This window comes from Accipiter gentilis, chromosome Z (assembly GCF_929443795.1).
Source record: "Accipiter gentilis chromosome Z, bAccGen1.1, whole genome shotgun sequence".
In the NCBI taxonomy this organism is placed as follows: domain Eukaryota; kingdom Metazoa; phylum Chordata; class Aves; order Accipitriformes; family Accipitridae; genus Astur; species Astur gentilis.
Genome location: NC_064919.1, coordinates 31084091 through 31109402, shown reverse-complemented (window position 1 = coordinate 31109402; position 25312 = coordinate 31084091). Strand labels below are relative to the sequence as shown.

The 25312-nt window shown below is 42.9% G+C and overlaps 1 protein-coding gene across 6 annotated transcripts in view; it reads left to right on the top strand.

Moving 5' to 3' along the window:
- The window catches only part of LNPEP (leucyl and cystinyl aminopeptidase), a 99196-nt gene extending 74376 nt beyond the window's left edge, over window positions 1-24820 (top strand). For 3 of the 6 annotated variants that reach the window (XM_049796301.1, XM_049796303.1, XM_049796302.1), the window contains 5 exons: window positions 264-448; window positions 1132-1293; window positions 2143-2283; window positions 3252-3333; window positions 4257-15811. In XM_049796301.1, the coding sequence (XP_049652258.1) occupies window positions 264-448; window positions 1132-1293; window positions 2143-2283; window positions 3252-3333; window positions 4257-4388 (702 nt within the window). In that variant the 3' untranslated portion in view covers window positions 4389-15811. Of the gene's footprint in view, window positions 1-263; window positions 449-1131; window positions 1294-2142; window positions 2284-3251; window positions 3334-3482; window positions 3556-4256; window positions 15812-21718; window positions 21839-22329 lie in introns of those variants that run through there. The other 3 variants (XR_007505156.1, XR_007505157.1, XR_007505158.1) reach the window with 3 other exon arrangements.
- The last annotated feature ends 492 nt before the right edge of the window (window positions 24821-25312 follow it).

Sequence of the window (25312 nt, the reverse complement as noted above, 5' to 3'; positions counted from 1 at the left end):
CTAGAAAAGTAGTCTTCAGTTTCCATGTGCAATATTTCCATGTGAAATATGCGCCCATATTTCAGATCTATGTGGTGTCTGATATTTATTCATACAGGTAAGAAATGATATTTGTAAATTGGAATAGGTAGATGAAAAACTACTATGTTTAACTGCCACAATTCTAAACCTTAACTTTTTTTTTTCTTTTTTTAAACTGATTTCGTATATAGAAAATCCTTTTGGGAAGAATTAGCTTTTGCTAATAATTTTTCCTCTTTTAGCATAGAATAGACCACCTGCTTGGAGATAAAATTGATCAACAACGTTGGACAGATGATGGGACCCTGTCTGAACGAGACCTCCGGTCAACTCTGCTAGCTTTTGCCTGCACCCATAATATGAGAAACTGTAGAACAACTGCCACTGAGATGTTTGAGAAGTGGGTGAAGTCTAATGGAACAATGAGGTACCACAAAAACTGGGCTTCCACTTCCTTTATCTACCTGTTTTCCAGTTACCTTGCCTCCATTGTTTTGGGGAAAAAAAACAACAAACAAAACAATCAAACCAAAAAAACTCCACACCACCACCATCAACTGAATATTGATAAAGTTCTTCATTCTGTCTTTCACCGTTCCTCATGTAGAAGTAATTGGTGTTTTAAGATGAGAGAGAGAACTGTGCTAGAATTTAAGACTTTGCAGTCTCATTAAACGTCACTGCAAAACCAGCCACAAATCACTTCCATCTGCATTTCCTAAGCTGCATGCTCAAGGAGGATTACTTAATAGCAATGTCAAAGCATACTTTTTTATCTTGCAGAATTTATGCTGCTCTGGATTCATATGCATTTTGAGCCACAGAAAATTTCTCAGATTTTTTGTACAGTTTACTGTGCTTTCATGTGACTAATATGATTTGCTTTTTCCTGGTGACTTAAAAGTATTAGACTGGCATGAATTCAGTCCAGCAAATTTACAATTGCTACAGAATTAAATTGCTCAAAAGAGAGGCATCTTTTTCAAGCTAATATTTTCATTTTGTGACTTTTCTTCCTTCTTTTCTCAGATGAGCATTTTTATGTCCCCCTTTGTTTGGTTGGTTTTTTGTTGTTGTTTTGTTTTGTTGTTGGTTTTGTTTTCCCTGTAGTCTGCCTAGTGATGTTATGAAAGCCATATTTACAGCTGGAGCCAGATCTAGTAATGGCTGGGAATTCCTCCTAAAGATGTACTCCTCTTCAGTTTCTGAAGCAGAGAAAAGCAAAATGATTGAAGCCTTGGCCAGCACAGAAGATGTCAGAAAGCTGATCTGGTATGAAGGAGTCAAAAAGTTGTATGCTGTGTAAATTAAAAGCTTTAAAATCTTATTTGAAAAAAATGCATTGCTTCTTTTGTATTGTTGGAAAAACTTCCAATTGCTGCAGAAAATCTGTCTGTATGTTTTGTACAAGCATCCATAAACATAAAGAACCTGATATTTTTCACTTAAAAATAATTTATGTAACAGAGTAGCTCAAAAGGCCAGATTCTGAACACTCGTTATGAGAAAACAATTTAATGTAAAGGCTTTGCACTACTGGTAACACAAAATTGCAGATTTTTTTGTGGTAAAGGTAACAAAATTGCAGATTGTTCTATGGAGTCTTAGAAGATTGGTGTATCTTTAAAACGTGATAATAACTAGTTGGGTTTGGGGGTTTTGTTTTGTGGGGATTTTTGGTTTTTTTTTTTTTCTTTCTTTCTTTCTTTTTTTCTCTGGGGGAAATTATGCTCCAACACCTCTATCGACCAAATCTCAGCACTGCATGGAGGACACCAAGATTGTCCTGCTAGGTGTTTCTTGTTACAGCTTTCCTCTCTTAACTTTTCAATGTATTATGTTTTCTTTTACAAGTTGTTAGAATTTACTTCATCTTTTCCAACAACAATGAAAATTCAGGTACTTGATTTAGAGCTAAAGTCACTCTTATACTTGGAAACTAAAGCTAAATAAATAGAGTGGTTACAAAATGGACCATCAGTGTGTTCCAGATGCCAGAAGTTGCTTGTTGTTTGATCTATTATATACTCTTTTCCGTCTAATCCAGGAGTGTCAGGAGACTCATGTGAAGATATGAATAGATGTTTTTTCATGTCCTTTTTCATATGCTTTGTCTTTTAGGTTAATGCAGAACTGCCTTGAAGGAGAAGTCATCAGGGCACAGGAGCTTTCTCATGTCATAGCAACCGTTAGTCAGAGTTTGCCTGGATATCTGCTGGCCTGGGACTTTGTCAAAGAGAACTGGGAAAAGCTTACACGGAAGTATGTCTTTTGATGTAGCTGAAACATCACACTCACAGTGGCAAAAGCACATGTTTGTTTCTTTCAAGCACAAGATAAGAAATAGTTGGATTCATATAAGAAGATTTGTATTAAAATTGTAAAGCCGGTTTTAAATCTGATTTTACAAAAATAACTTGGAACATAAACTTTGAAGTCTTGCCAATAGTTGATGGAACTTCGGAGCCTCCTATAGCCTCATTCTAAAAAAATCATGATTTGAATTTCTGTTAAAAGGATGTTGTCTCTAAGATGATTGGTGCAGATGCAGGATCACATGCATTCAAAAGCATACTCAGGGAATTCATTTAGCATTTGGGTTTTTTGCCTTTTTTACAGCAATCCCCAAACCAAACAACCAAAAAAATCCCACTTGCTTTAGAAATATGTATTCTCCTTAACTGTCTTTGAAGGCTACCCAGCAGAAAAGCTGGCCTGCAAGTCTTCAAAAAGCTAACAGTATGTGGAAAACTGTATTTCTAAATCCTCGTTTTGATTTGGAAGTTTCACATCACTAAAAAAGCTTCTTCTGGATGAAAATTTCTGCTCTGGCAGGCTCTTAATAACCAATATTAAAAAATTACTTTGCTTGAAATGAAATCTGGTTGCAAATTCAATTACTGTAGAGTTTTGGAATACATACCACAAATACAGGTCTTGGTATTCAGTGTGTGGTGTCCTCAATTCTTTACTAGTTGAGCTGTGATAGAAGTGTGAAAATTTTCCATGTCTTTTGCACTGAAGTTCAATTCTTAGAGGGATTAGGGAACTAGACGCTTGGACTTCTAAGACCTTGTATCTCTTCTGAAAAATGAGGTTTGCAAATTCAAATTCAAGTGCTTTTAATGATTTCCAACTACTGAAACAAAAAAGTTGAAATATGTACATATACTGAACCTGCATCTTAAAGTGGCTTCTAGTTAAAAATAACTTCTTTGTTTGTATTTCAGGTTTCACCTAGGCTCATATACTATCCAGAATATCGTTAGTTCGTCAACTTCTCAGTTTGCAACAAAAGCACATCTACTTGAGGTTGGTGGCTTAATCTACCAGAAAGGGATATTTTCTAGTGCCAATGCTGTTTTCATTTAACTAAGGGATAAGCAAAACATGTGTTATTTCTGTCCTTGAGGCCCTTTTTCAAGGATGTACATGTATTACTTTCCTTATTTCATACACAGCAAATATATACATAAACAAGTTGAAGATTACATACTGAGTCTGTGGCAGAGTTTCATATGGAGTTGAACCCAGGTATCTGCTTATACTGTTTCGTTTTCCTGTTCACTTGGACACACTGTCTCCCCAAAATAATGATTTGGTCTAGGTAGAATTTTGGTCTAGATTTTGAGTGCCATAAAAATTGCTTTATGTTATTTTTCCTGTCAACAATCCCAAGGAGCTATTGTGGAGGTTGAGTATCAGTTAAGAACCGGTTAATACCCGTTAGAAATCTGTTGTCTTCCCTAACAAGACCTTGAAGTTAATGTGTCAAGAATGGTTTATGGTTTGGTGTAATGTTTTCATTGGGATAATTTGGTAGAGAGGGTTCTTTATGGTTTGCTCTATAGTATTGTAAGTGTTAATATTGACAATTATAATGATGAGTGGGTGTGCTGAAGAGGGTTGCTTGCAACAATCCATTCGTTGTCACAGAATGAGACTTCTTTTCCAGAACTTTGAGTGCTCTCTGAAGAATATGATAAGTGAGTATCTGTTTATTGGTGAAATAATTTACTGAAACCAAATGAGTTATTGCTGCAGTCCCCATGAAAAATGCTTTCCTTGCATTTTGGGAACTCTTTTGAGAGGTTAGCTTACTGCATAGACACAAATGATTCCCACAAATGGATTTCCTGCAATATATGTGTAGCCTTTGCTTCTGAACCTATTTGTGTGGCCAGTGTTGATTATAATTAAAATTTTATTTTTCTTTCTCTTCTCTTGCTATGCAGGTGAAGTCATTTTTTGAGTCAAAATCAGAAGAGAGTTCTCAACTGCGTTGTGTAAAAGAGGCAATTGACACAATTCAGCTCAATATCCAGTGGATGGAGAGGAACTTAGCAAAGCTGCAAGAACTGCTGTAGTGTGCATAATGCCATGGTGTGTCAGCCATTTAGGAGCTCTGTGGGCAGTTGCTTTGTTTCTTTTGCAAAAGCCAGGGTAAAACCAGGCATCACTGCAACATTGTTTGCACTATAAAGGAGTCTAGATAGCTCAGGGCATGTATCAGATAAATTTTTATTTTCCTTGGAGCATTTATGAGCAAGATGTAAGTATTTATTCTGAAACTGTTTTCATCTATAGATCAAACATCTGCACAAATTATTAAATATAATTTTATATTTGAAACATATGCCCTTTCATTTGGAGTTGCGTTGTAGTTTCTTAGCAGTGGGTTAATATTGACAGTTAGGGTCAGAAAGAGTTACCCCGGACTGTTACTTTTCTGCAGACTGCTCATCAAGCAGTAGACTTTTTCATGCAAAACTGTAGGTGGTTTCCACATTTATAGATATGGAAGCTGTTGTGAAACAATATCATACTTCAGATACATGAGTAGTAGCGGATCTTACGAAGTACACCAGTTTGAGGCAAAATAGATACAGTTCCAATTTGATTTAAGTTTGGATTTTTTTATTTTCACAGTATTTAGGTTTTACACACAAACAATTAAGAATAATATCTCATGCTAATAGTATACACTTTAACATATAAAGTGGCTGGGTAGTAGTATGGTAAAGAAAAAGCAGATAGTAAACCCAATAGTTTTAGAGATGGGATTTCCAGAAACACCTTGGAACTTTTACTCTATTAGACATTTTTGAGAATCTCATCATTATCATTGAACTTTAACTGATTTTGCTGTATTGATCTCTGAGCAGCTGCACAAAATTGCATTTTTCCAGGTTGGTTCATCTGTTGACTGACTACTGATTTATGCCCTTTTAACTACTGATTTTTAATTTCACCACTTGTTGCAGAGGGTCTGCAATTAATAGATGTGTCAGCCACTTCATTTGGGTAAAGTTCTGTTTTTTCCTTGCCTGATAACTTGCACATCACTGTATAATTTCTGAACATTGCTCGCTTTTTACGACATTAGCTTTAGGAAAGCTTCTCATTTAGATTTTAATCATTTATTCTTCTACAGTTGTGAAAAACCTTGTGAGGCAAGTCTTCAAAGTATTTAAAGAAAAGGATCTAAAACCCTAATGTGCTACATTAGAAAGGCAAAATACCTATTGCAACTCTTTCAAAAGCAGTGAAAAAAGCCATTGTTGAAGTATAGCATATATATACAACACATGCAAGAGCAAGCAAACTTTTTTAACTGGAGATCTGTTTTATTTATTTCACTACTGATGCACCTTTTGTGTAATTCTTGCAAGCAGATTCAGGCCTGTTGTTGTCTTATCATCATCCAATTATGTGATCAGTTATAAACTATGATGAAAGCACTAACAATTAAAAATTATACTAATTTAATTACAGCTACAGTAAATTCTGAAGAAGGTGATAGTTTGAATTAGAGTTAAATTAATGGATTTAAAAATGTGTCACAGAGTAATTCAAACTGAATGCTTTAATATATGAAACTGCAGCATTGGCTGTTTATTTGGTTAGCAAAAATTGTAAGCTATGATTGTTTAAACCATGACATACTTTCCCATCTTTTCAGGATATATGTCAAAACTCCTGGAAAAGAAATTCCTCATTTTCCAGCTCACATTAGAATTGCAGATGTTATTTTTAATCTTGAAATTATCAGAAAGAATGTTAGACCTTAAGAGTGTGCAAACACTTGTTTGCCCAAAAGGCCCAGAAATGAATAATTTTTACATGCACTGAAGAAGGAACTGGCAGTATGAGCATTGAAAATAAATCATACTTCCTTATAAGTTATGGAATTAGAATTGTAATTAAGTATGTTCTTGGAATTTTTGTACTGCCATGTGTTACAGCTTCATTTCCTCCTTTATTTTAAATCTTTGGAATCTCTACAGAAATAGTAGTTCCATCTTTGCATATTTGTGTGTGTGGACATATGTATGTCATCTCTTCTTCTTTCTAGTCAATGAGAAGTCAGTAGCAAACTTTCACTCTTCTGTCCCTTCTATCCTCTCACATGTGTTTTACCTTATCACTGACTGCAGTATTAAGGCATATAAAATTTAAAATGGAAAATGTGGAAGAAGATCCCATCTTCCTCCTGATTCCTGCTGTGGAATTTTAAAAAATTACTGTTTATTCAAATGCTTTAATGATGGATATGAGGAGGTAGCATGGAGCTGAGTTTTAGACAGCAAACTATACCAAGAAAATCTGGGAAGTTGGGGATGTTGTGGAGGGATTATTGAATGATTTTTTCATTTTCCTATTTGTTGGATATGCATACTTTTGGTATGTCAGTTGTAGAGGTTTTAAAATAATTTTTCTGCCATGGAGTCACCAACCATATTAAAAATTGTGCTGGAGTCCTTCCATGAAAAATGTTTAAATGTACTCCTCCCTTTTTGAGTATATTGGAAATTGATGAAGATTCAAATGGTGCAGGGCAGAAAGCCATTGCTGACAAGGCTCCGTTTTGGACATGGGCTTAGGGTAGGGTGAGGGTCAGGAAAAGGCTTAGGGTTCAGTGCCAGACAAACTCTATAGCCCAGTGCTAGGGGTGCCATGAAAAGGCTGCCAAGGGAAGGTGAGAGCTCACAAAAGCTTTCAGTCCTGGGCACTTTTTCTTGGGAGCCATAGCTGGCAGCATCCCTGTTGGACCTAGGGTCTGGCTAGGGTTAGGGTGAGGTTGAGGCTTAGACATAGGTGCAGGACAATAAGCAGAGCCCCATTGTTTTTGGGGCTGCAAAGGGGCTGCCAAAGGAATGGGTGGGCTGCCAAAGCTTTCAGTCCTGGCCATTTTTTCCTGGGAGCAATTGCTGGCAAGTCTTTGTTATGGACATGGCCTTAGGATAAGGTGAGGGTCAGGAAAAGGGTTAGGGTTTAGGTGGAAGACAAAGAGCAGAGCCCCAGTGTTAGGGGGGGCTGTGAAAAAGCTGCCAAGGTAAGGTGAGGGCTGCCAAAAGCTTTCAGTCCTGGGCACTTTTGCCTAAAAGCCATAGAGCATGGGGTATCCCATTATACCTGGGTTCTCATTAGGGTTAATGCAAGGGTAAAGCTTAGCCATAGATTCAGGACAAAGAGCAGAATCCCAGTGTTTGTGGGGCTGTGAAGGAACAGATAAAGGAGTGTGAGAGCAGTCAAAATCTTTGTTGGAACTGGGATCTGTTATGGGTTAGGGCAAGAGTAAGAATTAGCCATAGGTGCAAGACACAGCGCACAGCTCCAGTATTTGTGGGGCTGTGAAGCAGCTGCCAAAGGAAGGTGAGGGCTGCCAAAGCTTTCAGACTTGGCCACTTTTTCCAGGGAGCCATTGCTGGCAGAGTTTGTGATGGATCTGTTCTCTGCATAGGTTTGTAATCATGGTGTAGGTGATGGTTACATGCAAGAGCAAACACAGAGCTCTGGTGTTTGTTTGACTGTGAAGGGGCTGCCAAGGGAAGGTAAGGGCCACCAACACCTTTCAGTCCTGGCTACTTCTTTTCGGACCCCTAGGTGGTGGGTGTCTGGTTTGGAGCTGGGCTCTGGGTGAGGCTGAGGTGTAGGTGAGGGTCAGATGGTAGAGCAACCACCAGGTGAGGGTCAGATGGTAGAGCAACCACCGAGCCCCAGTGTTAATGGGGCAGCAAAGAGGCTGCCAAGGGAATGTAAGGGCTGCCAAAAGCTTTCAATCCTGGCCCGTTCTGTGTGAGAGTCCTAGCTGGCAGGTGTCCATTTTGAAGCTGAGCTCTGGCTAGGTTTATGGTCATGGTGTGGGATAGGATTAAGTGCTAGAGAAAGCACAGAGCCCCAGTGTTGGTGGGGCTGTGAATGGGCTGCTGTCATGGTTTCAGCCCAGCCAATAACAAAGCACTACGCAGTTGCTCACTCACTCCTCCCTGCCCCCCTGCGGCAGGATGGGGAGGAGAATCAGAAAGGAGAAAAGAAAAAAACAGAACCTCGTGGGGTGAGAGAAGGACAGTTTACTGGGACAACACAAAAAGAGAAGTTATAACAACAACAATGGTGCTAATAAAAGAATACACAGAACAAGTGATGTACTGTGCAACTGCTCACCACCCGGAACACAGCATTCCGCCACTTCCTCAACTGAGAGCAGAAAGCTCTCCCCAGCCTGCTCCCCATTTATATGCTGAGCATGATGTCACATGGTATGGAATAGCCCCTTGGCTAGTTCAAGTCAGCTGTCCTGCCTGTGCACCTCCCAGGTTCCTGTGAAAATTAACTCTATCCCAGCTGAACCAAAGACATTATCCACCCCTTATTCTATACCATCTGTATCATGCCCAGATCCTACATTTTACAATTAGTCACCTCCACTTTCCTTGTCTTTGATATATATATTTATATACACACACACACACACACACACACGTATATGTACACCCCCCTACACAAACAGCATTACCTTAGTCTATGGGCCATCCCTCTAATGTGTCCATCAATTTTATTTAATCCATGACTTTGGGGCTCCATCTGTTGTAACAGTCCTTCAGGGTAGGATAAACGGTGTGTGTTATTGGATCGTTGCATGCTACCTCTGGAGCTTGCAGCTGGTTTATTTGGTGCAACCCACATCCATGGTCTGTGGGTTGAAGATATCGATCTCGAGGAAATTGCTGGGTACCAGTTCAAGTTCCATCACTGTTGCACTTGCTCAGTGTCAAAGTCCATCCTTCAGTCATTCAGGTACTTTTTACCCTTGATATGGCATATGGCACTACAGATGTAATGACATACAGTGGCAGGTTATTTAGCAGTTGACATCATACAGCCGAATTCACTGGCTATTGTCTCCCAAAATCAAATCTTCTTGAGGTACACATCGAACTTCCCCATCCTTCTGCATCACCCACCAAGTGCACCTAGGTCCTTGAGAAAAAGCAATCCCTTGGATGGGTTTGTCTCTGCCTGAGGCTGGACTAACCCAGACTGTCTTCCCTAAAATACTCTTCATGTGCACTACAGGAACTTCATCTCCTTCTACAGTATGTGGAAGTCTTGGTTGGGCAGGGCCAGCCTGATTGGCAGATCCTCTAGTATTAACTAACCAGGTGGCTTTTGCTAAATATGTATCCCAATGTTTGAAAGTCCCACCCCTTGTTGCTCTTAGTGTAGTTTTTAGCAGTCCATTGTATTGTTTGATTTTTCCAGAGGCCGGTGCATGATAGAGGATGTGATATACCCACTCAGTGCCATGCTCTTTGGCCCAGGTATCTATGAGGTTGTTTTGGAAGTGAGTCCCATTGTCCGACTCAATTCTTTCTGGGCTGCCGTGTTGCCATAAAACTGTTCTTCAAGTCCATGCTGGGCAGTGGCATGGGACATAGGGTATATTTCCAGCCATCCGGTGGTTGTTTCCACCATTGTAAGCACATGGCACTTGCCTTGGCGTGTTCGTGGGAGTGTGATATAGTCAATCTGCCAGGCCTCCCCATTTATATGTATATTTCAGCCATCACCCTCCATACCCACAGGGGTTTTAGCTGCTTGGCTTGCTTAATTGCAGCACATTTCACATTCACGGATAACCTGCGCGATTATGTCCATGGTCAAGTCCACCCCTTGATTGCTAGCCCATCTATATATTGCATCTCTTCCCTGATGACCTGAGGTATCGTGGACCTACCAAGCTATAAATAGCTCACCCTTATGTTGCCAGTCCATATCCACCTGAGACACTTCAGTCTTGGTGGCCTGACCTACCTGCTGATCGTTTTGATCTTTTTCAGTGGCCTGACTCTTGGGTACATGAGCATCTACGTGATGTACTTTTACTACTAGCTTCTCCAGCCAAACAGCAACATCTTGCCACAGTGTGGCAGCCCAAATAGGTTTACCTCTGTGCTGCCAGTTGCTCTTCTTCCACTGCTGAAACCACCCGCGTGGGGCATTTGCCACCATCCATGAGTAAGTATAGAGGTAGAACACTGGACACTTCTCTCTTAGCAATGTCTAATGCTAGCTGGATGGCTTTCACTCTGCAAATTGACTTGATTCACCTTCTCCTTCAGCGGTTTCTGCAACTTGTCATATAGGAGTCCATACAGCAGCTGTCCACATCTGATGCTTTCCCACAATGTGTTAGGACCCATCAGTGAACAGGACATATTGCCTCTCATTTTCTGGCAGTTTATTATACAGTGGGGCCTCTTCAGCATGCATCACCTCCTCCTCTGGTGACATTCCAAAATCTTTGCCTTCTGGCCAGTCCGTGATCACTTCTAACATTCCTGGGTGACTGGGGTTTCCTATGCGAGCCCGCTGTGTGGTCAGTGCAATCCACTTACTCCACATGCTGTCAGTCGCGTGATGTGTAGAGGAGACCCTTTGAACATCCAGCCCAGCACTGGCAGTTGGGGTGCTAAGAAGAGCTGTGTTTCAGTACCAACCACTTCTGAGGCGGCTCCAACTCCTTCATATGCTGCCAATATCTCTTTTTTCAGTTGGAGTATAGCGAGCCTCGGATCCTCGATATCCTCGACTCCAAAACCCCAGGGCTCGGCCTCGGGTCTCCCCAGGTGCTTTCTGCCAAAGGCTCCAGGTAGGGCCATTCTCCCCAGCTGCAGTATAGAGCACATTTTTAACATCTTGTTCTGCCCAGACTGGCCCAAGGACTACTGAGTGAACAATCTCCCACTTAATTTGTTCAAAGGCTTGTTGTTGTTCAGACCCCCATTTAAAATTGTTCTTCTTCCGGGTAACTTGATAGAGAGGGCTTACAATTAGACTGTAATTTGGAATATGCATTCTCCAAAACCCCAAAATGCTGAAGAAGGCCTGTGTTTCCTTTTTATTAGTCAGTGGAGACATAGCTGCTATTTTGTTGATCACATCCATGGGGATCTGATGACATCCATCTTGCCATTTTATTCCTAAAAACTGAATCGCCTGCACAGGTCCCTTGACCTTACTTTGTTTTATAGCAAAACCATCCTTCAAAAGGATTTGTATTATTTTCTTCCCTTTCTCAAAAACGTCTGCTGTGTTGCTCCATAGGATGATGTCATCAATGTTTTACAGGTGTTCTAGAGCTTCAGCCTTTTCTACTGCAGCCTGGATCAGTACATGGTAAATGGCAGGGCTGTATTTCCACCCCTGGGGCAGCTGATTCCAGGTGTACTGGATGCCCCTCCAAGTGAAAGCAAACTGTGGCCTGCACTCCACTACCAAAGGGATTGAGAAAAATGCATTAGCAATGTCAGTTGTGGCATACCACTTGGCTGCCTTTGATTCCATCTTGCATTGAGGCTCTAACATATCTGGCACAGCAGCACTCAGCAGTGGCGTGACTTCATTCAGGCCACAACAGTCTACTGTTAGTGTCCAGTCCCCATTAGATTTCCACACTGCCCATATGGGACTATTAAAGGTTTGGCAAGTCTTGCTGATCAATCCTTGGCTCTCCAATTGACAAATCAGCTTATGAATGGGAATCAGGGAGTCTCAGTTGGTGCAATATTGCCACTGGTGCACTGTTATGGTAGCAATTGGCACCTGTTCTTCAACCCTCAGCAACCCTACAACTGAAGGGTCCTCAGAGAGGCCAGGCAAGGTGGACAGCTGTTCAGTTTCCTCCATCTCCAATGCAGCTATACCAAAGGCCCACCAGTAACCCTTTGGGTCCTTAAGATACCCTATCCTGAGATAGTCTATGCCAAGCATGCACAGGTCCTTTGGGTCAGTCACAGTGGGGTATTTATGCCACTCATTCTCAGTTAGACTCACTTCAGCTTCCAATATAGTTAGCTCTTGGGATCCTGTGATGGCTAGGCATTTTGTCTTAAATAGACAGACATTTTTGCCTTAAACTTTTCTTGGTAAAACAGGTGCAAGCTCTGCTGCAAGGTTTCTGGCCCTGCAGAGGCTAGACTAAAACCCACAGCAACAGTTTTACTCCCTGCGGCCTGCCTGCAGAGGTAGGAATGAATGCCCATGCATCCTGTGTTTTTGGTGCCTGCAAACCACTATCTTTGCATGTGCAAGGATACTAGGGCAATGACCTCAGGGAGTGTATCATCTGATGCAACCCTGAAATTGCCTGATGCACCCCGCAATTGTCCCCCCCTGTGACCATGTAGGACACACTGAGACTGCACTGAACGAGACCTCACCTACCCTCGCCTTGCATCACATCCACCATGCATATGTATGAAGTTTCTTGGAGATGGGTGGAGACTTTGGAACTTGGACTGTATAAAAATGGTACCATCAAAAGCTCTGTGCACTCTACTACCAAAGACTCAAGGAACATGCACCTGCCACCAAAGAATTGAAGACTGAGGACCAACAAGATGCCATGGATCCATGTTGGTGACTATTCTTGTAACTCTATCCCAAATGCTTGCTTGATTTCTGCCTTTTTATTCTAATCTATCTTATTGCTTCTATTTTCTACTTTTCATAATAAAGGCTATTTTGGGTGTATGGCATTTGACCTTGTTTGTGTCAAGGTCAATCTAGCCCTTGGGATCAAATCAAAACCTCCCCAATATTGGATTGGGACATTAAATTGGCATCATGGATGGGATCCCTTGAGACAAGAGCACCACACTATTTTCCAATTATGTGAGATCTCTCAGGGATGTAAGGGGAACGAGCTTATGTTGTGTTTAAAGATTTACATGCTGCCTTCCTGAGATGACTGCTTTCCCACTTCATACTGTTTCTTAAATATCTGAGACCTCTTAGGAACGTAAGGAGGCGGGTTTGTGTGGTATTTAAAAGTTTACATGCTGCTTCCCTGAGATGACCACTTCCCCGCTTTGTACAAGATGAATGATAATGATATTACCCCTTTGGGGAAAGAAGTTTTGTTTGATTTCTTAGGAGAACATAAAGTGCAACCCTCTGTTCCAGGTGTAGACTGGGCTCAGGGAAATTGGCATAATCTGCAGAGCATTGTTGATCGGATGGTTGCTTTACAGAAAGATTGCTAGAATGCGGTCAGGAAAAGGAAGAGCTAGCATTTGTGCCTTTCTCCGTGCTAGTTTGACCACAGCAGTAGAGGCTGGGAATTGCCACCTCATGGTAGAATCTCAAACTATTGAATCCCTCCAAAACCTCACCTAGACCCTTCAGGGACAAGTGGTGGAATTAAAAAAACAACCTGAAACAGAAAAGAGCCAAGTGAAACATTTGCAGACTGCTTTTAAGGAGCAGGTCCTTATGGATACTGTCCTTGTGGAAACTCCCCCCAGATTAGAAATTAGCTACCCCTTTAATGACCTGAAGGCAGCAAAACAGAGAGTAGAAAAGTTGGAACTGCCTTCACTGTGACACTTGCTCAAAACTGAATATATTTATAATGATGAGCAGGACAACTTCCCCTAGATTACAACTAAAGAAGTCCCCTATACCGCCACTCAGCTGGCAACACTAAAAAGGGAATTTGGCCAAATGCCTAAGGAATCAGAAATGGAGCATGCGTGGAGAGTATCATTGTCTGGGGGGGGACCAGATTTTGTTAAGTGAAAAGAAGATGGGAAGGTATTGGGGATCAGGAGTGTTTTTAACTACTGGGAATCACCATGCCCCCTGGTCTTTAACCCAATGGGCAGCCTATTGGGCGGGGAGTTTGAACCCCTTGGATAGTGGGGACCTCCTCACGATTATGGGGACTGTTGATCAAGCAGTAGAGAGTGTGCAGAAGGCAGCTTGTCTGCAGATGATATATGATCAAAAATTGGAGCCCAGACAGGAGTCCTCGATGATTATGTCCATGGATCCTGAGCAAATGACTCCCCTTATAAGAGGACTCCCTGATTCTTTGAAGCCGATTACTATACAGTTACAAGGAAGGATAGAGGTGATGCCCCATGGCGAAAGAGTCACAGCTGCTTTAGAAGGACTTACACCTGATCAGCACCACTGACCCTCAGATGATAGGAAAGTGTAGACTTGGGGAGAAGTGGCCCAGGAATTGATTAATTATGGGTGCAAGTACGGTCCCATTAACCTTCCAGCCAACAAAACAGACTCCAGGGGCTTGAGGCGAGCAGAGGTAAAAATAGTTCTGCACCCTGGGAGTGATAAGAGAACACCCCTTGCCAAACTGCTCTGAGGGAGAGACATCCCAAACAAACATAACAGACTGTGGGCAAAGGGGCAGCAGAAGGGGATCCTGCGTGACTTAATGGACAGGCTGCCAACAGACAAATTAGAAAAGTTGGTAGCAGGGTGGTCCAATAAACCAGCAAACGGAGAGGTGGATTTTGTGAATACTATTCCCAGCACACCATCCTTGATTGATTTATCAGGGCCAAATGCCCCCCAAAACTGGTGGGAAACTAGAACCTTCACCCTGGTGAGCAGTTTGGGGAAGGCTGGATATATATCAGACAGCTCACTGAAAACGTCTGGGGTGATTTACTAATTACCGGCATTGTGGGACCAAAACAAGTCCCAGTCACATTTTTGGTAGATACCGGAGCTCAAATTTCAGCTGTCAAAACCAAAGACACTGCTAACTGTGGAGTTACACCCTCCAAACAGCAGCTGTTTGTGGCAGATGCATTCGGCAATGTTCAATCTCAGGCATTAGCAATGGTCAGCCTGCAGTTGCCAGCATAAGACAGTGCCACTACAGTAGGATAGTTGTGGGGGAATTTGCACTTAACCTCTTGGGACTTGATGTTTTAAAGGGGAAGACGTGGACTGATAATAAAGGCAGCGGCCATTTGGCTCTCCCACCATAGATGTTCGGCTGCTACAAGCTGCGCCGCTACTTCCCCCTTTGAAATTTACAAATGTTCAGCCTTACCCGATACCCTTGGGGGCCAGAGAGGGAATAGCGCCTGTGTTAGAGGACTTAAAGGGACAAAATATTGTGATTCCAACCCACTCTCCTTTTAACTCCACAGTGTAGCCAGTACGAAAACCTAATGGCAAGTGGACATTGACTATAGATTATCACTGACTTAATGCAAATACCAGTCCGTTAACATCTGTGGTACCTCATATTGCTGAGCTTATAACCGCAATCCAGAAAAAAGCCCACCCAATTATGGCAACAGTGGATGTTAAAGATGATAAGTTTTTTATGATTCCCCTGCAAACAGAGAACCAAGATTGCTTTGCATTCACTTGGGAAGGTTGGCAATTTACTTTCACCTGATACCCACAAGGATATAAGCATTCTCCCTGTGGTGCGTTGACCCTGGCTGGACTCCAGGTGACCATCAAAGCTGTTTTTCATGGTTTAACCCCAGCCAGCAACTGAGGACCACACAGCTGCTCACTCACTCCTCCCCACCCCCAATGGGAAGGGGAAAAAATCAGGAAAAGAAGTAAAACTCGTGGGTTGAGATAAGAACAGTTTAATAGAACAGAAAAGAAGAAACTAATAATGATAACACTAATAAAATGACAACAGTACTAATAAAAGGATTGGAATGTACAAATGATGTGCATGGCAATTGCTCACCACCCACCAATTGACACCAAGCCAGTCCCCAAGCGGCGATACCCTGCCCCCACTTCCCAGTTCCTAAACTAGATGGGACATCACATGGTATGGAATTCACCATTGGCCACTTTGGGTCAGGTGCCCTGGCTGTGTCCTGTGCCAACTTCTTGTGCCCTGGCTGGGCATGAGAAGCTGAAAAATCCTTGACTTTAGACTAAACACTACTGAGCAACAACTGAAAACTTCAGTGTTATGAACATTCTTCACATGCTGAACTCAAAACATAGCACTGTACCAGCTACTAGGAAGACAGTTAACTCTATCCCAGCTGAAACCAGGACACTGTTCTATCACCCCAACCACCACCCCCAGATGGACAGGGGCAAGAAAATGTATCAGAGGGCTCGTGGGTCCAAATAAGGACAGGGAGAGATGACTTAACCAATTACTGTGACGGGCAAAACAGTCTCAACTTGGGAAAATTAACTCAGTTTATTGCCAGTCAGCAAGAGTAGGGTGGTGAGAAATAAAACCAAATCTCAAAACACCTTCCCTCCACCCCTCCCTTCTTCCTGGGCACAGCTTCACTCCTGTGTTTACCTACCTCCCCACAGTGGCATACAGAGACAGGGAATAGGAATAGGTCAGTTCATCACACATTGTCTGTGCTACTTCATCCTCTTCAGGGGCAGAACTCATCGCACTCTTCCCCTGCTCCAGTGTGGGGTCCCTCCCACACAATAACAGTCCTCCAAAAACTTCTCCAATGTGGGTCGTTCCCATGCGCTGCAGTTCCTCACAAACTCCTCCAGCACGGGTCCCTTCCACAGTGTGCAGTCCTTCAGGAGCACACCACTCCAGTGTGGGTCCCCTGCGGGGTTACAAGTCCTGTAGGAAACTTGCTCTGTGGGATCCTCTCTCCACGGATCTGCAGGTCCTGCCAGGTGCCTGCTCCAGTGTGGGGTTTCCTCAGGGTCACAGCCTCCTTTGGGCACCCACCTATGCAGTGTGAGGTCTTCCCAGGCTGCAGGTGGATATCTGCTCCACCATGGACCTCCATGGGCTGCAGGGGGACAGCCTGCCTCACCATGGTCTTCACCACAGGCTGCAGGGGAATCTCTGCTCTAGTGGCACCTGGAGCACCTCCTCCCCCTCCTTCTTCACTGACCTTGGTGTCTGCAGGGTTGTTTCTCTTACATGTTCCCACTCCTCTCTCTGGCGGCTGTTTCTGTGTGCCCTGCAACTTCTTTTCCTTCTTAAATATGTTGTCACAGAGGCACTACCACTATCACTGATTGGCTTGGCCTTGGCCGGTGGCAGAGCCGGCTGCCATTGGCTCTGTCAGACATAGGGGATGCTTCTGGCAGCTTCTCACAGAAGCCACCCCTGTAACCTGCCCCCTCCAACACTAAAACCTTGCCACACAAACCCAATAGACCCCCACTCTAGCACAGGAGCTAGAAATAGTTCAGACAGAGAAGGAAGTCAGTATTTACCAATATTTCAACAACATCCTTGTGGGAGGGAATGAGGCAGAAAAAGTTCAAATACTCAAGAATAATATAATTTCCCATCTAGAAAGTTTTGGGCTGAAAATTCCGCCTAAGAAAATACAAAAACCTTCGAGTGAAGTAAAGTTCCTAGGGTTTTGGTGGAAGGGAAGAATGACATGTCATGGTTTAAACCCAGCCAGCAACTAAGTATCATGCAGCCGCTCACTCATTTCCCCCCCCACCCAGTAGGAAAGGGGAGAAAATTGGGAAAAGAAGTAAAACTCATGGGTTGACATAAGAACAGTTTAACAGAACAGAGAAGAAGAAACTAATAATGATAATGATAAAACTAATAAAATTACAACAGCAATAATAAAAGGATTGGAATATACAAATGATGCGCAGTGCAACTGCTTACCACCCGCCGATCGACACCCAGCTAGTCCCTGAGTGGTGATTCCCCAGCCCCACTACCCCCAGTCCCTATACCAGATGTGACGTCCCATGGTATGGAATACACCGTTGGCCAGTTTGGGTCAGCTGCCCTGGCTGTGTCCTGTGCCAACTTCTTGTGCCCCTCCAGCCTTCTTGCTGGCTGGGCATGAGAAGCTGAAAAAAACCCTTGACCTTAGACTAAACACTACTTAGCAACAACTGAAAATATCAGTGTTATTAACATTCTTCTCATACTGAACTCAAAATATAGCACTGTATGACCTAATACGAACACAATTAACTCTATCCCAGCTGAAACCAGAATGAATGTATTCCACTAGACACCCTTTCCTCATTAGATCATATTAATATGCCAGAGTCAAGAAAGGATTTGCAGCAAGTACAAGGCTGCCAAGGGAAGGTGAAGAACAGCAACAGCTTTCAGGGCTGGCACCTTCCTAGTGGGAGAAACAGGTCAAAGTTTGCCTTTTCAGAAAGAGGCTATAACCAGAAAGAGACCGATGAGATATTACATCTCTGGCAAAGCACAGGTCACCAGAGCTGTTGTGCCTGTGAATAGGTTGTGGAGGGAAGGTAAAGAGCAGCAACAGCTTTCAGGTCTGGCACCTTCCTGGTGGGAGAAATAGCTGAAGGTTTGCAATTTCGGAAAGAGGCTCCACCTGGAACGATGAGCTGTTACGTCTAAGAGAAAGCAGAGATCTGCAGTGCCGTTGTTCCTGGAAATAGGCTGCCAAGGGAAGGAGAAGAGCACCAAGAGCTTTCAAGGCTGGCACCTTCCTGGTGGGAGAAATAGCTGGACATTTGCATTTTGGAAAGAGGCTCTGCCCAGAAAGACAGCGATGATATGTTACGTGTGTGGGAAAGCACAGATCCCCAGTTTGAATGTGCCTGTAAATAGGCTGCCCAGGGAAGGTGAAGACCAGCAACAGCTTTCAGGACTGGCATCCTCCAGATGGCAGAAAAAGCTGGACATCTGCCACTTTGGAAAGAGGCTTTGTGAGAATGATGAGCTATAAGGTCTCTGGGAATGCAAGGATCCCCAGTGCTGTTTTGCCTTTCAATAGGCTGCCGTGGAAGGTGAAGAGCAGCAACAGCCTACAGGGCTGGCACCTTCCTTCTGGGAGAAATAGCCTGATGTTTGCCATATAAGAAAGAGGTTCTGCTGAGAACCAGAGTGATGAGATGTTGCGTGTCTGGGAAAGCACGGATCCACAGAGCTGTTGTGCCTGTGAATAGGCTGTGGAGGGAAGGTGAAGATCAGCAACAACTGTCTGGGCTGGCACCTTCGCTCTGAGAGAAACAGCCAGATGTTTGTAATTTTCGAAACAGGCTGTGCTGAGAACCAGAGCGATGAGTTGTTTTGTCTCTGGGAAAGCACAGATCCCCAGTGCTTTGTGCCTGTGAATAGGATGCAGATGGAAGGTGACGAGCAGCAACAGCCTACAGGGCTGGCACCTTCCTTCGGGGATAAATAGCAGGATGTTTCCCCTTTCAGAAAGAGGCTCTGCTGAGAACCAGAGTGATGAGATGTTGCGTGTCTGGGAAAGCACGGATCCACAGAGCTGTTGTGCCTGTGCATAGGCTGCCAAAGGAAGGTGAAGAGCAGCAATAGCATTCATGACTGGCATGTTTCTTGTTGGTGATATATTATGATGTCTGCAATTTCAGAAACAGGCTCAGCCTAGAACAAGAGCGATGAGAAGTTACATCTCTGGGAATTCCTGGATCCACAGTGCTTTTATGCCTGTGAATAAGCTGCAGAGGGAAGGTGAAGAGCAGCAACAGCTTTCAGGGCTGGCACCTTCCTGGTGGGAGAAATAGCTGAACATTTGCAATTTTGGAAACAGGCTCTGCTGAGAATGAGAGCGATGAGATGTTGTGTCTCTGGGAAAGCACGGATCCACAGTGTGGTGAAGAGCAGCAACAGCTTTCAGGGTTTGTTCCTTCCTTCTGGTAAAAAAACCCAGACGTTTGCATTTCTGGAAAGAGGCAAGAACCAGAGCGATGAGATGTTGTATCTCTGGGAAAACATGGATCCACAGTGCTGTTGTGCCTGTGAATAGGCTGTCGAAGGAAGGTGAAGAGCAGCAACAGCATTCATGGCTGGCACCTTCCTTGTTGGTGATATATTATGATGTCTGCAATTTTGGAAACAGACTGTTCTGAGAACGAGAGAGATGAGAAGTTATGTCTCTGGGAATGCCTGGATCCACAGTGCTGTTGTGCCTGTGAATATGCTGCTGAGGGAAGGTGAAGAGCAGAAACAGCTTTCAGGGTTGGCACCTTCCTGGTGGGAGAAATAGCTGAACGTTTGCAATTTTGGAAACAGGCTCTGCTGAGAACAAGAGTGATGTGTTGTTACGTGTCTGGGTAAGCATGGATCCACAGTGTGGTTTTGCCTGTGAATATACTGCCAAGAGAAGGTGAAAAGCAGCAACAGCTTTCAGGGTTGGTTCCTTCCTTCTGGTAAAAATACCCAGATGTCTGCATTTCTGGAAGGAGGCTCAGCAAAGAGAGCAAATCAGAGCAAAGAGATGTTGTGTCTCTGGAAAAGCACGGATCCCTAGTACTGTTGTGCCTGTGCATAGGCTGCAGAGGGAAGGTGAAGAGCAACAACAGCTGTCTGGGTGGCACCTTCCTGGTGGGAGAAATACCCAGACATTTGCAATTTTGGAAACAAGCTCTGCCGAAAACCAGAGCAATGAGATGTTGTGTCTCTGGGAAAGCATAAATGCCCAGTGCTGTTGTACCTGTGAATACAATGCTGACAGAAGTTGAAGAGCAGCATCTTGTAGCTTGTGCTCTGTCATATGCTGTAAGATAGTAAAAAAAGACTTCAATTTTACTGGCAGTATGGTAAAATCTTCAATATTAAATGGCATTATTAGACTTTTCCAAGGGTCCAAGGCTTTTCCAGGCTGGTCTCTCTTCTCAGTTTAATTGTCCTTGCTTTTCATTATTAACATGGCACTGTAGCTCTTGTAAACTCTTATTTATTACCATTTTCTATTGCTCTGTGTGTAAGAATTTGATCATATGATTTTGTTTAATGAATAGTGGCAAGGCCATCTGGAAGAGTAGTCAAGACCTTACAGGTGCTGTACAAACACAGAAAGAATTTATGCTCTACAAAGTGTGAAAGGTCTCAGTGTACTCCTTGTTTAAAATAGTGTTGTATAAACACAGCAAATGATGTACCTCAAACTGGTAGTCTGAAGTCTGGGTCTCATGAACCCATGCCTTAAGGTGACATTATCTTGATATGATCTTGTCTACTTCTGTGCAGCCCACAGCTGCACAGCTATACAGGGGAATATCATGCCATGCAATAATGGAATTTGTCTCTCTCCTGTGAAACAGCCCCTGTTCGAGCTCATTCATGTAGTATGTCATACTTCGTGTAAGAAAATCTACAATCTCCTACTTGTTTTGTGAAGACATTTGCTTTTCCTTAAAATTACTTAATGACAGAAAGCTGCCTAAATGACTTACACCTGGACAAAGGCATCTCAGGAAGAAAACTGACACAGCAGGCAGAAACCCTGGGTGCAAAAACCTGGATGTTAGATTGCGGGAGCGTAATAATAGACTCAACGACAGATCAATATGATCATAGTTGAAGACCCTTTAACTAGAGCATCAGACATCATTTTATACATTGGTTACATCTTAGCTATTTTACTATTGGTTACATGCATTATTCACCCTCTGTCCATGTGCCTAGTTACACTTAATGATTGGCTATATCAACACTGTGCATTGCACATAAACATAAGACATAATTGGTTATACTAACTAAAACATGCGAAACTTGTCTCAGTCTAATTGGTCAAGATAAACTGCCAAATTGAGGTTCTTTGTGCCAAGTACCCTTTATCGTGGAATGCGCACCTGTGTTCTTCTAATTGGTATCTTTCTTTTTTTTGTCTTCTTGTTTATTCTGTTCAAGGTCTTCTAAAGGCGTCTGGAATGCTCTTGTGACTGTTAGCTAAATATGTGTCCACATTAGATATTTAAGAAGAGCAACCTAAGGAGTGGCAATGCCTTTCTGAAGCTCAGCAACTGCAAGGTGAGCTCTATGCTCTCCACACTGTACTTGGCAACAAATGTGAAGTGCTCAGTGGAGAAGCAAGAGTTTGTGTTCTACACAATTGGGCATGGCACCACAAAGGTGGAAGACGTTAGTGCTGGACTCATTTTGAGACACTGGTTTAGGAGCTTCTAGATCCTGGTGCTGTGAATTTATAAGGTGCTCTCGGGAAGATTTGAACTTTAGTTCTGGCTGGTGTCAAGGTTTGCCTGTACAAGGTTCGTCTGGGGATCACATGTTCAGTACTCAGTGGCATATGCTCGGTTTGTACAGAAATAGTATGCAGTATGTTACCGGGCAAGCACGTGAGGCTGTTTTAGAGACAGGAATAAGTATGACTGAAACTGCTGAACTACTGAAACTGTTGATGCCCTTCATTTGAGATAAGTTAGTTACTGCTGAATAGAAGTAGAAATAATGAGAGAAACCATGAAGTTGGAGTTAATACTGAGAATTTTCTCTTGTCTTAGGATCTGGATGACAAGGGAAAAGGAGGGTTCAAGAGCAGCATAGAAGCATCTGGAGGGAAAAAGCTGAAGAGACACTTTGGGTGAAGTACTCCAGTTAGAGAGGGTAGGAATGACACTGCTTTCTGCTATATGATTCCTGCCATGTTTAGAGGAAAAGGACGTTGTGTACTTCTTTATTAAAGTGTACAGTATTGTATGAGACAGTCAGACTCCATATGTAGTGCTTTCTTTAATAGAAAGTACTTACCTGGTTACGAGACAGCTGCTTGTGTCAACAAAACATTTTGTATTCTTATGGACATCAAAGTCCTGAAATTTTTTATGATTAGCAGATTTGGAATAAATATAGGCTCCTGTCTGTGATCTTCCTTACATTTTTATGACTACTTCCCCCAAAATTTCCTTCAAAACACTTAAATTGACATTGGACTGTGCATCTTAAATGTATATATCTGTATGTGTATGTAAAAAGCATAAACAGAAATACTGCCTGGAAAAGCTGTTCTGGACTTCATGGCTGATATTTTCAAATATTGCCTAGGTTGTTTGCAAGTCTCCAAACTTTGTACAGCAAAATGCTCATTTAAACTCCTACAGACAATGTTTTTGGAACAAATCCTATTTTGCTGTAACTTTCACTCTTGTTGGAGTTTCATGTACTGTTAAACTTTTCCTCCTCCCCTCAGGAGGTCTTGATATTTTTTTAATTGGAGTTTATGGCAACACAGCCAGAACCTGACATGATTAATAGTCAATTTTTGATAACGTATTGGCGAAAGAACTGGAACAATGGCAAGGTAAGAAGTCTACAACTACCTTGCTACAATACATAGATGATATCTTGTTGAGGGCAGACATGTCTGAAGAACGTGAAGAGACAACTATTGAGTTATTGAACCCTGGAATATTAGGTACCCTGCTTATCTGAAGCAGTTCAACTTTGAAGATGGTTCAAAACCAGTTAATTCTGTGTTGAAGGAAGCTATCCCCACCAACCTAACAACATTAGGAGAAGGTTGCTGTGGGAAACAGAGGTGGCATGCAGAGATATTCAACCCTGCTTGATTGTCCTATTGGTGTTTGATAGTTTTCTGTGCTCAGAACTAGCTTAAACAGCATATGGTGCATTGGACATGTTGACTTGTGTGCAGGGCCTACCAGGGGATTTTCTAGATACCTGGAAGATTTTAGTGATCGAAGATGAAGATTTCTGAGGCCTTTTGGAGAATGACAACTAATGGCTCCTGGCTAATCACTTGGGAACAGGGTACAAAGGAGGCAACAGCAGTCATTTAAGAATTTACTTCTGTTTTAGCTTTGTGTGGCAGGGTTTTAGTAGTGGGGGAGGGGGCTGCAGGGGTGGCTCCAGTGAGAAGCTGCTAGAAGCTTCCCCGGCTCCAAGTCAGACCTGCCTCTGGCCAAGGCTGAGCTCATCCGTGACAGTGGTAGCACATCTGGGATAACATATTTAAGAAGGGAAACCTGCAATGGGGGAAAGTGGAATGAGAGAGAAACACCTCTGCAGACACCAAGGTCAGTGAAGAAGGAGGGGGAGGAGGTGCACTGGAGGAGGTGATGCCCCTGCAGCCCATGGTGAGACGGCAGGCTCTCCCCCTGCAGCCCATGGAAGTGAACGGTGGAGCAGATGCCCACCTGCAGCCCATGGAGGACCCCACGATGGAGCAGTTGGATGCCCCCAAAGATGGCCATGACTCCATGGCAAAGCCCATGCTGGAGCAGCCAGTGCCTGAAGATCAGCCCATGGGAAGGACCCATGCTGGAGAAGTTCATAAAGGACAGCAGCCCATGGGAGGGACCCCACGCTGGAGCAGAGGAAGAGTGAGGAGTCCTCCGCCTGAGGAGGAAGGAGTGGCAGAGACAATGTGTGACAAACTGACTGCAACCTCCATTCCCTGTCTCTCTGCACCACTGGGGCAAGGAGGTAGAGAAAACTGGGAGTGGAGTTGAGCTGGGAAAGAGGGAGGTTTGGGGAGAAGGTGTTTTAAGATTTGGTTTTACTTCTTATTATCCCTGTTTTGACTTGATTTGTAGTAAGTTAAATTGGTTTTGTTTTTTCCCCAAGTTGAGTCTGGTTTTTTGCCGATGACCATAATCGGTGAGTGATCCCTCCCTGTCCTTGTCTCTACCCACGAGTATTTCTTTATATTTTCATCCCACTGGAGCTGGGGTAGAGGAGTGAGCGAGCGGCTTTGTGGTCGCTTTGTTACTGGCTGCGCTTAAACCATGACACCTTCTAAACTGTATTTCCTTAAGCTTTCCTTGAGTAAATAAAACTTCACTTAAAGACAGACTTCTTCTAAGTCACATTGTATTGCAAAACAGTGTATTCATCCTAAGATCACTGATCATTCGAATAAAAGGCTAGAATGTGAGAAACTCTTTTAGATTTTGAGATTCTTCATGGGTAAATGCCTAGTCATGCTGGATCATCTGATATTGTGTCAATGATATAAAATGTAGGAAAAGATATTCTGAAAGCTATGGAAAATAGCTGTCATAGAAATGGCCTGCTTGTACCATGATCCATTCTGCATACTCTGTCTGTGAAGTCACAAGATATACAAGATGAAGCAATAAGCCAGATGTTTAAAGAACTAGGATTTCTACCCCTTCTTTTCCTGTTTTAGAAATTCTCTCTTTAGTCTGGTATCCTGCCTGAATTTATTTTGACAGAAGAAAAAAACTTAATCACATGATAAGTAATAGAAAACAGACCTGGGTTGGAAAAATAAGCTTTTGCCTGCCTCACTATATTATTGATCAAACGAAAATCTAAATTATGATAGTTATGATTAGGTGACATGATTTCCCTGCATGGTGTTCTGTTTGTATTATATGTAACATTATGATAAACAGAAATTTCTCAGGAGTGTTTGGCAAGCATTAAAAGCTAGTACTTGAAAAGAGGGATGCTTTTTGGAAATACATTTTATCTGTTCTGTTCCTGCACCTGTGCATACCT